The sequence below is a fragment of the Pieris napi genome, chromosome 1 (assembly GCF_905475465.1).
Source record: "Pieris napi chromosome 1, ilPieNapi1.2, whole genome shotgun sequence".
In the NCBI taxonomy this organism is placed as follows: domain Eukaryota; kingdom Metazoa; phylum Arthropoda; class Insecta; order Lepidoptera; family Pieridae; genus Pieris; species Pieris napi.
The window spans coordinates 7,291,370-7,306,086 of NC_062234.1; the positions used below are offsets into that span (position 1 = coordinate 7,291,370).

A 14,717-nucleotide genomic window follows, 5' to 3' on the forward strand; every position below is an offset into this window, starting at 1 on the left:
AAATAATTGCACATGCCTTTTGTTTACACCAATGCAACTATTTTAAGGAGATTATTGCTTTCAAGTTTTGAATTGTCTAAACACAGGCTTGTACGTGCGTATACCATTTAATGGCGCTTTCGTGCAAGTATTGCACGTATTTGCGTTGACAAATTTTTCATTCAAGTCTTAAATGTTTTAGAAGAGTGTTGGAGTTTGAATATGTAAATATTAATGTAATAATGGCAGGCAACACTTGTCACATGTAAAGAAAAAGTTTAAGTTTAGAATATAAAGAATACCTGTTTGAATTTTATATAAAAAGATAGTTTCTGTTATTTGTTTTCAGTACTTCTATTCTAGACGCGAATAGTGTAACATCTTTGGCTCTTTTTAACATAAATTATTGTTTTTTAAAATAGACCCTCACCACCAGAGTTCAGTATTCTTAAAAGATTAGAACCATCCAACAGAGAGGTATGAATATGAGTAAAAAGGTGTTTAAATTCAGTTCTGATATAATAAAGTTCATTGAGATTTATCGCAGTCATGAGTGTTTATGGGATACCGAAAATGTAAATTATAAGAACCGCGATGCACGTAATGCTGCGCTAGCAGCATTTTCACAGGAATTTGAAGTTGACGGTTTCGGACCGAAGGAAATAACAAACAAAATAAAAAATCTAAATTAATTAATTTTTAATTTATTTAACTTTAATTTAATTTAATTCAGCACACCCTCACTCACTGCACTCATGTTTGCAAATGAAGAGATAATTGCGTACAAGAATTGCGTAAGAAATTATTGTACGTGCTGTTTACATCAATAATAGTTTTGAAAGGAAACTTTTCCCATTGATCAAGAATGTTACGTTTTGTTTAGACCATGCTACTCATTTATTGCGCCGATATAATTGTACGCTACAGGCAAGAAAATGGCATCGTGTAAATGGGCCTTAAGTCGTTTTGGTTATTTCATCTATATTTTTGGAAAATAAATATAATATTATTATAATTCTCGTATCTATATCCCAATTCCAAGGATTATCTTATTTCTAAAGTTGTATTCATTTAATCAACATAAACATCAATAAGTATATTTTAAACATGTAAGATTGATAATGACAATTCAATAGATATTTGGAGCATAATACTTTTATATGTAAGAGGGATTATGTTGATTGTCAAGTAAAGTAAAACGGCTTGGCTAAATAAAATATTTTTAATTTTTTATAATATTATGTTTATCACAGAAAGTTAGTTAAACATGTCACAAGTGAATATTAACCCTTAAACTTAATATTAAACTGTCCTTTATAAAAACATAACTTCTTTGGCATAAACAATCCAATTCATTAAACACTAAATTGATCCTTTAATAATTTAAATTCTTATTAATGTACATTTCCACGTATCATTATTACATATAAGTGGGAATGCGTTTAGACGTTTTTAAAAATAATAAATTAATGAAATCAATACGAAATTATGTTTTGTTTTATATTATATGATAATATTAATTAAACCATGAGGTGTTTCTGTAAACCCGGAGATTCTTTAACTTTATTTAAAACGCATTATTAACTTATATTAAAGTGGTGCTAATATTATTCTATAAGTTATGGAAACATGGCATCCTATACACCAATGGTGGTTATTCTAGTCAGCCTTTTAAGCCTCGCGTGTTCTTAGCGTACTCTATAACCTATGGGTAAAACAATTTTTCATACACGGTCACATGACTAAGATTATAGCAGCAAATCTATATTACGCAATTGTAATAAAAAAGTCTGGTAAATAACTTCATGCTTCTAAATTGTCATTTTATTTTAAAAACTTTATCAACGAAATTTCTGATTCTCTCATGTGTTTCTTGTGGGTTGGTTTGACGAAACTCTTTGGGATAGGTCGGTCAATGCTCACCAGCAATATTTTTTTTAAATAAATCAGTGTTGTTGCATTTTTTTCACTAAAATACTCACTCATCAGTCTCTTCATCGCAGCGTGAATAAAATTGACAGAAATTGACAAAAGAGTAATTCAGTTAAATAAGTGCAAATAGACTGATTTAGTTTTTATACACTTCAAGAAGTATGTTTGGAAACCGTAACCATTTGCGCTTTACATATTACTAATACGAAACTTATTTAAAAATTATCCATTTAACTTATGCTACATCATTTAAAAGGACGGTAGATGCTTGTTTGTCGCCATCTGGAGGGATTTTCTTAGTCTCCTTATCGAGCTTTTTCGTTTGTGCCACGTTATGTCTGTGCATGACGTAAAGGAATAAGACGAATCCTACGAGGAATCCGGCCAAACCACCACCGATGGTGAGCCATGTACGACGTGAAGACTTTATTATCTGAGCCTGAAAATTAAAAACACAAAAAATTAAATCGAGACTCTTTTAGTTCTAAATGTCCCGGTATAAGTGTGGTCCTAATTGTAACTAATTTTAAAGTGAGTAAGATTATATAAGTTATAATTAATTACACAACGTGTGAATGGGCTATTTGACAATATTAAAAATAACATGTCATTGACTGAGAGAGTAATCTGTATAAAACAAAGCCTTAGGGAGTTTATACATAACATAACTTATATATACATAACTTGTAAATAATCTTTAATTTATTTAAATATTAATAGTTAAAAATATTGATTTTTGTGCGCCAGTCACATGACACAAAACGGTCCGAGATTAGTAAAATCGGCGATCGTTGCGACTATTTTCATCGAAATATAGGTATTTGTGTTATTTAAGAATGATAATTAACACGTAAAACCTTGATGTTTATTTACGCCATCTTGTTTGCCACACCATCTTGCGAGAGAAGCGTTTTCACGAGTTCTTGAAATTATGACTGAATTTTTTAAGCCAATAAAACTAAACATTTGTGTAGGTCTATAAAGATTATACTATAACGTATAATAATATACTTGTTTGTATTATATACTTGTCTATAATGAAAACTATTAACGAATAATTAATGTAATATGTTTATTAAAATATTGTCATATAGCCATATGAATATGTTATTGATCGCTATATCGTGTAGCCCAATAGATTGCTATGTCGTGTAACGCTGCTCAAATATAAAAAAGACAGCTAGGGACAAACGCTTTGCTCGTTACAAGCGTAACTTATAACTTTAAAAATATTTCGTTGCAGGTTGCCATAAAATCGTTCATCTCTCTTTTGGTGTCGAATTTCCAAAAAAATAATTATTTCGATATTTTCGCCATAACTTTTAAAACTCAGACATATTTTGTTTATATCACAGCATATTAAAAAGGAAGTCGGCCTCACCTGTGTGTATTGATTTTGGCATTGATGATATGTTTTGTTGAGATTTTCAGGCAGTTCTTCTTTTGTACAGTGCTCGAACTCTGAAAGAAAGAGAAGAACAAAATACTAGACGATAGGAGAGATAACTACGACAGTCTTTCTTAATTTTTTTACGACTTAACAATTGAACCAATATGTCTTATCCCCACATATACAATTATATATTTTTTTAAAGTCGTACATAGAATCATGCGTACACGTAGATTTATGAATTAGAAATACCGTTTAAAACAATTAAATATTTATAACTAAAGAGAAACTAAAGGAAATTGATACAATTTGAACTGGTCTATCTTATATATTACCTAACATTAAGATCAACCAATCAAGACACCTAAATGGCGCCTCACATCTTTTAATCTAGAGACTGATTTAATCTAGACATGGAATATACATATTAAATTCAAACGCAACACATAAGATATTTATGTACTGCAAATGCTACAATTTTTATCAGGCGTATGATTTTTATATGAAAATTACCTCGAGAATTAAGCTTGGTGTAATCTGCTAATTGAAAGTAAATGTTCTTGAGCTGGAACCACGATATTGTAGATCTCATGTCACATAACTCTAGACTGTCAATAGACTCTGTCAGATCCACTTTGGATAACTTGCACATAGAACTAAAGTGCTGAGCCTCAAGAGAAGTTAAAGGATTGTGTGAGATATTATAAAGAAGTAGTTGAGGCAAAATACCCCAGTCCGGTAGAGCTTTTAACTTACACTCTGATAAGTCCAAAAGTTCTAACGGGGCTTTTAGAGGCTTCGTCAATTGAAGGTTGCTTAAACGAATATGCAGTAGAGGGTTTCCGTGTAAATACAGATTACGCAAAGTTGGCAAGTGGAAAATTGACTCTGGCAGGGTCAGAATAACGTTCTTAGACAGATCTAGAGTTTGGAGATTAGTTAGGTAGTAGAATGCATTCTCGTCAATAGAGTATATTTGGTTTTCAGACAGATATAGGAATTTTATGCTGGTATACGAAGATAAGGTGTCATCGTGTATTTCTTGTAGTTTATTGTCACTAAAGTCAAGGATCTGAAATAAGAAATCAATTTGTAACGTTAAATTTTATGAACCATCTTCGAACCATTTATTAAATGTACAACAGTTATGAACTTTCTTTAAAACAGATACAACATTCGTTTCAATTTCCCACTTATTCTCGCCGCGGGTCTAAGACGCTAGATTTTACAAATTTTAAATTCATTTTTTACATTTTCTAATTTACCAGTGACGAGGAATATACTTCAAGATAAGATGCGATGTCGTGATAAAATGCTTATCGTTGAACAACTTATCATGAAGATAATATTGTTCGTTCATTTTAAATTTAAAGAATATAAATTAAAACTAAATTAAATTTTGTCGATAAGCCAAGTGTCTTAGACTTGTCTTGTCTTTGTGATATTCAGTAGTGTTTTATTAATAATTTGTTAATAGAATCCTTGAGTTGTAAGCACGGTTTTAAAAAATGCAGCCCGGTTTCTTGGCTATTCTCAGATCTACGCGATCTTGAACTTGCCTATAACCTTAAGTGTCAATCACAAACGATCAGAAATCGTATCACGTGATACATAATTAATCTTTATATTAAAACCTACCTCTATTCCAGCTCTAAGACTTGGTATCTTATTTAATCTGAGACCACCGCAGTGGGCCCCGTACATATCATACGCATATTCATAGGTACATCTAGTTGGCGTTGATGCAAGAGCTTCAATATCCGTCATCTGTTTAGCAGACACAGAGCTGAATAACACCAGTATACATATTTGTAATCTGTAAAAAAATATTATTTATTGACTTGAGAAAGGGTTGCCGATGTTATCGGAATGCAGTCCGCGGGTCAGAAGTTCAAATAAACAAAGACGAGTTGTTGTATTTACTGCCTGAGATAAGATATGAACTAAGAAAACGTGAATTAAGAAATGTTACTAAGAAGTATTACTATCAGTGTTAGTTTGAATAAAAGGAACAATGGGGAAATACTTAATCAAAAGACAAAAACAGTCCGTTACCTATATGTATGACACATTTTAATGCCATTGTAAAATAAAAACTAATTGAAATTGAATCTATTTTAACGCAAGTACGTATCTATGATAGCAATTGACGCGTGTCTTGATGTGCTTATCACTTGCACCATAATATAAACAGTATTAGGCAACTAGGTGGGCTACCAACGACCGCATTTCTATGACGGTACCTCAAACACCTTCGATAACAGTTTGAAACTCCATTTACTTAGTAGAATTTACCAGACATGAAGCTGGAAGATATTTGAACTGTTTCGTTTACTTTCTCAATATACACGGTAAGTAATTTATACTAATCTAGACCATCGCCGTTGTGTAGGTATCCCGAAAATTTTTGAAACAGTATTTCATATTCATGTTCTAAACATATCACTAATCACCAGTGAAATGTTTACGCTTCTATAAAACACATACTTTCTGCATTATCTAAATAAGCAGAGCAAATTGTCGCTAAGTACCAGTAATTATGATCCCGTGTTTAAACACGATTCAAGTTTCTACGCCTTTGTTCTAGAAATTTAAGTCTTTTCATATAGGAGCTATATCTTAAGTGTATAATACTTGTTTAGCTCCTGAAAGAAGGAAACCTATTGTTGTCGGCCTAGTAATGTTATAATGTAGATTCAAGAAGACGATTATCCATTTTTAAATCAAAATAACCGTATTTCCAGTGTGGCTAACTGGTTATCAGACATGACCCGGAGATTCCGGGTTTGTTTCTGACGAAAAAGATAATTAATGTAACAGATTCAAAGTATGTGAAATATCTATTGTAGGGCTACGGAATTGTAGCAGCAAAAGTTGTAGTAAATATTAAGATAAAATTCTAAAGCAATAGATTTAACGCGATTTTTTAAATATTAAATACATACAAAAGAATTCAGGAAGTCGGTTATTTAAATTACCTTAATATTGTGGATAACTTTTGATTTCATTATCAAGTAATTAATAGAATAGTTTGAAAACCTAATCAGATAAATCAAAGAAAATTAATCTATTGCTGAAATAATAAGGCCAGGTAATCCAGCCATAAAATCACTCTTTAACAGTAATTTCGAGTATCTATTGTATTATGATATAAAGCAAGTAAGTACTTAGTGAATGACAAATCTCTATTCAAACATTTCCTGAAAAATACTGTGTTTACGTTTACATACACGTCGGACTCTATAATTTTCCATCGTCATACGCTGACATTGTAGAATAACTTTATTCTTGGCGTCACGTTATATAATGAAAATAATGATAGCTAAATTAATATCAAATTAGCGGTCCTGAAGTAATGCAATAATAGTGCAGAGTATAATGGAACATCCTCTTGATATGACAGCGAGAACTATTGTATGAGATAACCATAAAAACCAACTGACGATCATCAAACATTTATGGATTGTGTAGCTTTTCTATAATTTTACTGGAATCACGTTATTGCTATATGTTTTAATGATTTAGAATATTACCGAGCCGTGATTAGACGATAGTAGTTGCCTCACAGTATTTTGGCACTTGAAGATAAAAATATACAAGGCTAAGTACACAGACAGTACTATAAAACTGTATTTTATATTATCGTGGGTAATCTTCGTTAACTTTGTCATAAAACTGTTTGATTAATACCTAAATCTGCCTCCGTGGCCTTCAGTTGGTAAAGTTAGTTGAGTCTGAGCGGGAGCTAAACCTCCTAGTATGTCAAAACCGTAAACTTTATAAAACCTACGTTTTCTATATATAACAAAAATATTGGTAAAATAAGTCAATATAAGATCCTTTATATTACTTTATATAACTATTATAGATTGAAAACTATAACAAATCTTGATAAATATCCTTAGATTGGTATTGCAAAATATATGGAATTGTGAATCATCTAAAACGTAGGTACATCACTTGCGAACACTGGGGGTCTGAACTCCTTAATTGGTAAAGGTCAAATTAATTTCTTTAATTGTCTTCTTAAGCCCTGAAAATACCTACTCTGTTTCGAGGAAAAAACACAGCGCTACTCACTGATAATCTTTATAATTAGTTACTACTTGTTATTTTGTGCTCTCTGAATAGTTAGTTCTTTTAATACATGATGTACACTAATTCAATCTTGTGTTGGAGAATCCGCAAGCGTTCTCGCAAGAGACGTGAGATATGCAGACATAGTATTGAGAGGTATTGAAACTAAAAGTAGGTATAGACAACGCTAATAAATTATTATAAAATCAATGTTTACTTTCAGTGGAAGTTCCCGAATGAAATATGTCCTTTAACGGAAGCTGTACCTACATTGTTAGGGACACTCCTGCGCATCATCCGTAACGGCCTCAATTGTCTGATTGATCTTTATGATGCGCCAACGCCCTAGCGACGTTAATCAAGAGAAAATTATTGACCGAGTCTGCGTTTAGCAATTGTTTACACTGTTGACTTTACTTGTTGCCAAATTTTCTTAAAATATATGTTAAATGTTAGTTAAGCGCTAGGTGACAGTTGTACTTAGGTACATATGTAATATTTTGGTGGATCTAAAAGTCATCTGATAAATATTTAAATTTCTTTTAAATCTGATTAAAATTATTTCATGATATATCTACAAACACACTAACTAAATACAGATACTATTATGATAAGAATTTAAAATATAATTCTATGAATTCAGGCGACACATTGTTTTAACAGAAAATAGTGATTATTTACCGATTTTTTCGTTATCTAGAAATATGATTCATTTATGCGACTTATATTGATAATTTCAATAGAGGTGTGCCTAAATTAATAAAATGTATTATATTCAGACTAACCAAAATCACCAATACATCTTGATTTATAATATAATAATAAATATAGATTTCAAAAAAGGAAAATAACATAATTCGATCAGGCGTCATTAAACTGCTTTTATAATATCTCAGAATTATTTTCTTAAAATTTTCAACAAATCTTCGTCTATTCTATATTTTCTATTCAAGGAATATACAACAAAATATTCATACAAGTAAGCATTACAGCGTTTATTAAAAATCAAATAAATGTTTTATTATCATGTATATGTTTAATTATGATTATTTTAAATTATATAGTGATTACGGTACCGAGATATATTTCATAGTTATTATTAACAATTACTTGTGTGCATATTAAGGTCTTGCTTTTCGGGGTAGGTAAAATAAAATCTTAGCATTGTTTCTAACTGCAGTACGATAATGGCAATTATTATCATCAAGAAATCGATCAGATAAGCTAATTAAAATACCTGTTCATTTTAAAGTCAGCGTAAACGATCATCGAATATCGGACTCCGGTATCCACATCACCAGCATCACACAAACTTTAGCAGACACACGCACTTTGCAGACCCGCAAATTAACGGAAGACGCTTGTTCAATTGATTCAATTAGGTCGTTCCCGACCGACGACCACTATAGAGATGTTTTCCATACAGAGGATCAAATGCTACTGTCGCGGTTATCTTTTATCAGCTCTTGTCCATCAACGAAAACGTTCTATTCTACTTTGAGACAATGGCTATATGAACCAACATCGTCACAGTCAAATATCTAGTGTAATTGACGTCCTATCTATATGTTCTGATTGGTTGTGCGATTATTTGTCCAAGTCGTGTATTAGAGTACTTTGATAAGTCTCTTTGTTTTTGAGGTACCTATAAGTACACACTTTAGGTAAATAGATACTTAATTGACTATTTTATTATGATCTCTAACGACTCTATTAGTTAATTGTGTCAAATATCGTATGAAATTATATTTTCATCATAATAATTTCGCAATATGTTACCTAAATGTATTAATAAAAAATAGAGAATAATATGATAGATCAATTAAGTAAACTTTTTATACAATAAAGATGCAAATCTATTACATTATTTACATAGATCTGCGTTCTTTACCGTAACACGGGCAGCGGGAAACAAGTTTAGAGTAAAATTGTAGTAGTTCAAAGTAGAAACGAGACTTGTGACGTGCGAACTATGACCAGTGTACCTACCAATGTCAAAATTTAATGATAACCAATATATACTGTTTAATTACTCATGACTATAATTACTAAGAAAAAAGGTACTTTATAGATTTCTCACTCTCTATCTCGATCATCTATCACATTATGCATAGTTACCAAAGTCAGGAGGACCACGATTGTGCCATAAAAATATTGAATTGTCTAAAAAATAAAATATTATAAAAAATTACTAACAGAGAGTTTTTTATTGTAGCCTTTTACCGCCAGCTTTAAAAACGCTAGAGACCTTATTTTGTCAAACACAGTTGCAATTGTCACCATTTCGGCTTGCAACATCGTTTGAAACCCAACATAGAAACTTTAGCAGATACCTACCATCGGAAGTCTGGACTCCTGGTCTGGTAAGAGGTTTTTCTGCCGATTCTGCCCCTCCATCGCACTCGCAATTTGAGTCACTCTGAAAGTAAGCCAAAATTAAGGTATTAATTTAATTATTAAAAAAGCGTCTCCCGGCTGCAGCACCCATGACCCAGTGCAGCACGCGAGTCGCTGTGTACAGTAGGTATACCACTATTTCCTCGCGGCAGAGCATCTACTGCGTTGCTACAAGGATATACTGAGCAGTGTGACGTTAAGGTGGCCATTCACGGGCGATCCATCGATACATTTGGCACGCTGTCGTTCCAAAACTCGTCCGTGAATGTGAAAACACTGTCGGTCCAAATGGATTGGCTCGGCGCGATGGAATTCCAACTGCGCGAAAGTCCATCGCGCCGAGTCAATTAGCGCGGCGTGAATACGCAGGCGGCGCGCTCGTAAATGCGGAAAACCAACGGTCCGGTCGGTCTGAGCCATCGTGCCGTACGGTTTGCTCGCTCGTGAATGGTGTTACTCGCGAGCCAAACACGCCATTTTGATTTCTGTTTGCGTTTAGCCGTTGGACGAGAAGCACGTGACGCATTGTAAATTTAAATTGTTTTCATAATGACAAACCGTGACTTTGTTAATCAATTTATTTATAAGTTTAGAGACCTGACGTGTTTGTGGGATGTAACAGATATATATTACCACAACAAGCAAAAACGCGATGCAGCATTAGAGGTTTTGCTAAGTTTTTATAAAACCAAATCGCCTAACGCCACTATTGACACAGTGAAAAAGAAACTTCAGGCACTAAGAGCCTCATTCAGGAAAGAGTTTAATAAAGTAAGTACTTATAATTATAACCTAGCTGTTTATTATTTCAGGCCATGAGAACCATAGTGGCTTAATTCAATTGACAAGTATTTTGAGTAACATAGAAAATAAAAACAGTATTTTTTTAATCAACTAGCACTCTTCAGGATACATACTTTTTACTAATTTTATGTTTTATTTGACCAAATTATGATTTTAATAGTGAGAAAATAGCTTTATTGTTATTTTTCTATATTCTATACACAGATAGGCCACTTTGGCAGTAGGTGTTTATAAAAAGGTGAGAAAAAAATGGTTGTTAGGCCAATTGTTTATTATAAAACACTTAAAAAAGAAGTGACATTAACAGAAATAACAATAATGGTATTCTTAGTCATTAATCATTATCAATATCATCCTCAACATCTATGTCATTTCTTACAGCCGCATTATCTTTGATACTGGTATAAAAGCTGTGATACACTGGAGGTATAAAAGGCAATAGATCTAATAAATCCTTTTTTTTCTCACAACCGATGGATCAGGGTATAAAGGATCCAGCTTAATACCAGTCAAATCTGTAGAGCCCCTTTTCTTTAAATCTACATTTTCAAGTAAAACATCTTCATTATTAGAATATTTTAAAAGTAATGTAAATGGATGCATTTTATTATACAAAAGCCACTGCATGCTGAGCCGCTGTACCTTTGATTTTTCGGTAGTTATCTTCCTGTTGGTAATGTTATTCTCCAGCTTTTTGTTGAAATAAAGTCATTCCTTGTCATTTTTATGACATCAAATGGGTTTACTGTCCCTAGCTACCTTAATAACAGTAGTCCAGTGATCAGGTAAGTAAATATTTTTGAAAAACTTTTGTCTTCTTTACTAATCCAAAATCTTGGTCACATGCTAAGTATGAGTGCCCACTGACATAGAACTTATGGTCTATGTTATCTACTGTGTAATCTGTATGGGCAACAATATACTGGCAGAGAGTAGCCATTTTAATATTTCTATTTTGACCACTGCACTGGTCTGAGTACATAATTAACTTTTTAGTCTTGAATTCCTCTTTGATGAAACGCAACAAGCAGAAACCAATCTCCTGAGGACCCCTAGAAGCTATAGTTTTATCCCACACATACATTGTTACTTCATCATTATGGCCTAACTAATGTCATCGTGACAGTGCAGTTAAAGAGGGTTTAAGCCATATAGATGGTACCTCAAATTTAGATCACAAACTAAAAACTGTAACAGTGTTTATACTGCTATCTAGTGAACATTTGTTGTATCACTTTTAGGCCACTCTGGTTCTATCAACATGATCAATTTGAAGTGGAAAAAATCATAAACTCAATATTGAAAATTAGTTAGGCCACTATGGTTCTAATGGCCTCAATTTTAATGTTGTGTGTAGTGTAATAATGTTCAGGGGTTAAATATTTTTGTCGTATTTCTGTTCATATTCGTTAAGACATACCTACTATGTTGTTGAATACGCGGTACGCTACTTTTTTTTTTAAAGACAATTCACACCAATTGACCTAGTCCCATGCTAAGCTGGTGAAGCTTGTGTTATGGGTACTAGGCAACGGATATACATACATATTATAGATAGATAGACATATAAATACATATTTAAGCACCCAAGACCTAAGCACAACACCAAATGCTCATCACATCGATGGTCGTCTCAGCCGGGGATCGAACCCGGGTTGAGACGCAGTCAGGGGTACTAACCACTAGACCAATGAGTCGTAGTATATCGGACCGAGAGTGGGATAAAAAACAAAATAATAATAATAGTTATTAATAAAAAAAGGATCTTAAATAAATCCTTTGTTTATAATTTAATATACAGGTTGGAATTTATTCATACACTAATTGACTTCTCGTCGTAAATACCGTCACAATAGGGTTAAAAAGAAAACAATAAATACATTATTTATTTATTTATTTCAGGTTAAAGCATCAATGCAATCAGGAGCTGGTACAGATGACATACATGTTCCAAAATTATGGTACTATGACCAATTAATGTTTCTTAAAGACACGGAAACACCCCGAGCGGCTTCATCTATTCATTCGATATTGGTCGACCCGTTTGAAGATATAGAAGAGGTACTCGTTCACATTAACTAGACTCTAGACTAGATACTACTACTGTACTAATTAATTTGCGCATTTTGCCAACTAACACTTCCCTCGCCATTAAAATACCTAACGTAACTATCTCTCACTAATTTTGCATCGTTACTTGTATTTCCGCTTCTTGCCTCCAAAGCTGTAAATGCTGTTGCTGGTAAAACATCATCTATGGTAGTATCGTCAATATCAAATAAGTCTGATCGATTATAGGGAGAGTCTGATTTACGCAAAAAGTTATGTAAAATGCAACAAGTCAACACCACTAGGTCAATTCTATCTATACGTAAATTTATAGATGTATGAAATATTCTAAAACGATTAGACATAATTCCAAATATGTTTTCTATTAATCTCCTGGCTCTTGACAACCTGTAATTGAATATTTTCCTCTCGGTTGTAAGGGAATTTCTAGCGAACGGCTTCAAGAAATCAGGCCTCAATGCAAATGCCTCGTCTCCAACAAAAACATAAGATAGCGGTTCAGAACTATTTTGACATTTTTCTTTACTTGGTATGTTAAGATTGTTACTGACAAGTTTTTTGTAAAATTGAGTTTGTTTTATGGCACCACCATCTGATACCCTCCCATTCACGCCTACTTCGCACCAAATGAATTCATAATCAGCATTTGCACAAGCCATTAATACTATGCTATGGAATCCTTTGTAGTTATAATAAAATGACCCACTTCCGTTTGGAGGTATTATACGGCAGTGTTTTCCATCCACAGATCCTAGGCAATTGGGAAATTGCCATCTTTCTTCAAATTTTCTGGCTATTTCTTTCCAATCACTTATAGATTCTGGCATCTGTAACAAAACACGCTTATTTATTTACAGATTCATTTGGAGAGTGACCTAAATGAAAATTCATATTCTGATGGTAGCATGAAATTAGATCCAGTGTCACCACGGCCGTCTTCTTATCTGTCTACATCGACTACATCAACATCGTACAAGAGAACAAAAAATCAGGCCGATGCTGTTCTTAATAAAATAGCAAAAAAAACTAGAAGAACCCAAACCACAACCAATACAACCACAAAAATATGAAAGCTTTGGACAACATGTGGCGGAAAAAATGAGAAGTTTTCCGCCAAATGTCGCAATACATTGCGAAAAACTTATTAATGATTGTTTATATTATGGCGCCCTTCGTAATCTGAATTTTACGTCCAGAATTATAACTGATGCAGTTCCAATAACAATTCTACCTGAATCTCAGCTGTTAAGTTCACAACATACTGATAGTTTAGCTGATTTCACTGAATAACAAATTTTTTAATTGTATTGGTTTAGTTTGTTTTTTTTTCCTGTTTAGTTTATTTTTCTTTACTTTACTTTTATTACTTACTTACTTTTATATCATAAAGAAACAAAATGTAAATAAATAAATAAATAAATAATTGTAACTTGATTTTTATAATAAATAATATTCATAAATATAACAGTTCTTTTTACTTACTTTCATATAATCTTTAAGAGCAAAAAGAATAGCTTTACATGTATCAGGAATTATCACTCCCAAACGTTGTGGAGAGATAAGTGTAGGAAATTTCAACTCCTCATATGACATGCCCGAAGCTAAGAATCGAAGAGTGGCACTAAGTCTTTCATGAGGACTTATAGCTTCCCTCATATTAGTGTTTTTTTTCTGAATCAGCGGAGTCACCAGTTCCAAAAGTTTAAAATAGGTAGGTTCATCCATTCGCATATAATTTCTCCAGTCAGTTGGCTCCAAAGTCAATTCCTTTATTAAATTTATGTGACTGAGTCGCGATCTTTTTAGCAACCAATCCTTACACCACTTTATTTTTGGCTTCCTTTTTTTTAAAACTATACAAATCGCTATGGCCGATAAATAAAACTCATCTTCTGAATTGAAGTTCATTATGAACACGTCCGGTGCTATCGACGCCTACACTCAAAATGATCAAATGGAACGGCTCGCTGGCGCGTTCGTGAATGGCATCAATTTGGCTCGGCACGACGTCGAGTATCGAGCCAGTGGCGCGAAAGCCATATGGATTGACCGTGAATGGCCACCTTTA

General features: G+C 32.9%; 3 protein-coding genes across 3 annotated transcripts; 1 reads left to right on the top strand and 2 right to left on the bottom strand.

The window, feature by feature from the left end:
- Nucleotides 1-1,187: 1,187 nt before the first annotated feature.
- Nucleotides 1,188-8,933, bottom strand: LOC125050699 (toll-like receptor 2). The gene is made up of 5 exons (XM_047651076.1): nucleotides 8,616-8,933; nucleotides 4,940-5,117; nucleotides 3,815-4,373; nucleotides 3,293-3,372; nucleotides 1,188-2,350 (listed from the first exon to the last, which is right to left on the bottom strand). Exons 1-5 carry the CDS (start codon nucleotides 8,645-8,647, stop codon nucleotides 2,147-2,149), a joined length of 1,053 nt encoding a protein of 350 aa, XP_047507032.1. The 5' UTR covers nucleotides 8,648-8,933; the 3' UTR covers nucleotides 1,188-2,146.
- A 1,042-nt stretch (nucleotides 8,934-9,975) lies between these two features.
- LOC125053037 lies at nucleotides 9,976-14,029 on the top strand. The gene is made up of 3 exons (XM_047654608.1): nucleotides 9,976-10,546; nucleotides 12,482-12,640; nucleotides 13,507-14,029. Exons 1-3 carry the CDS (start codon nucleotides 10,325-10,327, stop codon nucleotides 13,717-13,719), a joined length of 594 nt encoding a protein of 197 aa, XP_047510564.1. The 5' UTR covers nucleotides 9,976-10,324; the 3' UTR covers nucleotides 13,720-14,029.
- Nucleotides 12,457-14,711, bottom strand: LOC125049955. Its single transcript, XM_047649903.1, has 2 exons — nucleotides 14,132-14,711; nucleotides 12,457-13,476 (listed from the first exon to the last, which is right to left on the bottom strand). The coding sequence occupies exons 1-2, from the start codon at nucleotides 14,555-14,557 to the stop codon at nucleotides 12,688-12,690; spliced, it is 1,215 nt and encodes a 404-aa protein (XP_047505859.1). The 5' UTR covers nucleotides 14,558-14,711; the 3' UTR covers nucleotides 12,457-12,687.
- Between the last annotated feature and the right edge of the window lie 6 nt (nucleotides 14,712-14,717).

Bases quoted from the DNA above. Each gene is read 5' to 3' on its own strand.
- LOC125050699 (XM_047651076.1), bottom strand. From the start codon at position 8,647: ATGATCGTTTACGCTGACTTTAAAATGAACAG. The intron at 5,118-8,615 runs GTATTTTAATTA...ATTTTTTTACAG, and splicing joins GCTGACTTTAAAATGAACAG to ATTACAAATATGTATACTGG. The intron at 3,373-3,814 runs GTAATTTTCATA...TCTTTCTTTCAG, and splicing joins CACCAAGCTTAATTCTCGAG to AGTTCGAGCACTGTACAAAA.
- LOC125053037 (XM_047654608.1), top strand. From the start codon at position 10,325: ATGACAAACCGTGACTTTGTTAATCAATTTATTTATAAGTTTAGAGAC. The intron at 10,547-12,481 runs GTAAGTACTTAT...TATTTATTTCAG, and splicing joins TCAGGAAAGAGTTTAATAAA to GTTAAAGCATCAATGCAATC. The intron at 12,641-13,506 runs GTACTCGTTCAC...ATTTATTTACAG, and splicing joins CGTTTGAAGATATAGAAGAG to ATTCATTTGGAGAGTGACCT.
- LOC125049955 (XM_047649903.1), bottom strand. From the start codon at position 14,557: ATGAACTTCAATTCAGAAGATGAGTTTTATTTATCGGCCATAGCGATT. The intron at 13,477-14,131 runs GTAAGTAAAAAG...GTTTTGTTACAG, and splicing joins CTCTTAAAGATTATATGAAA to ATGCCAGAATCTATAAGTGA.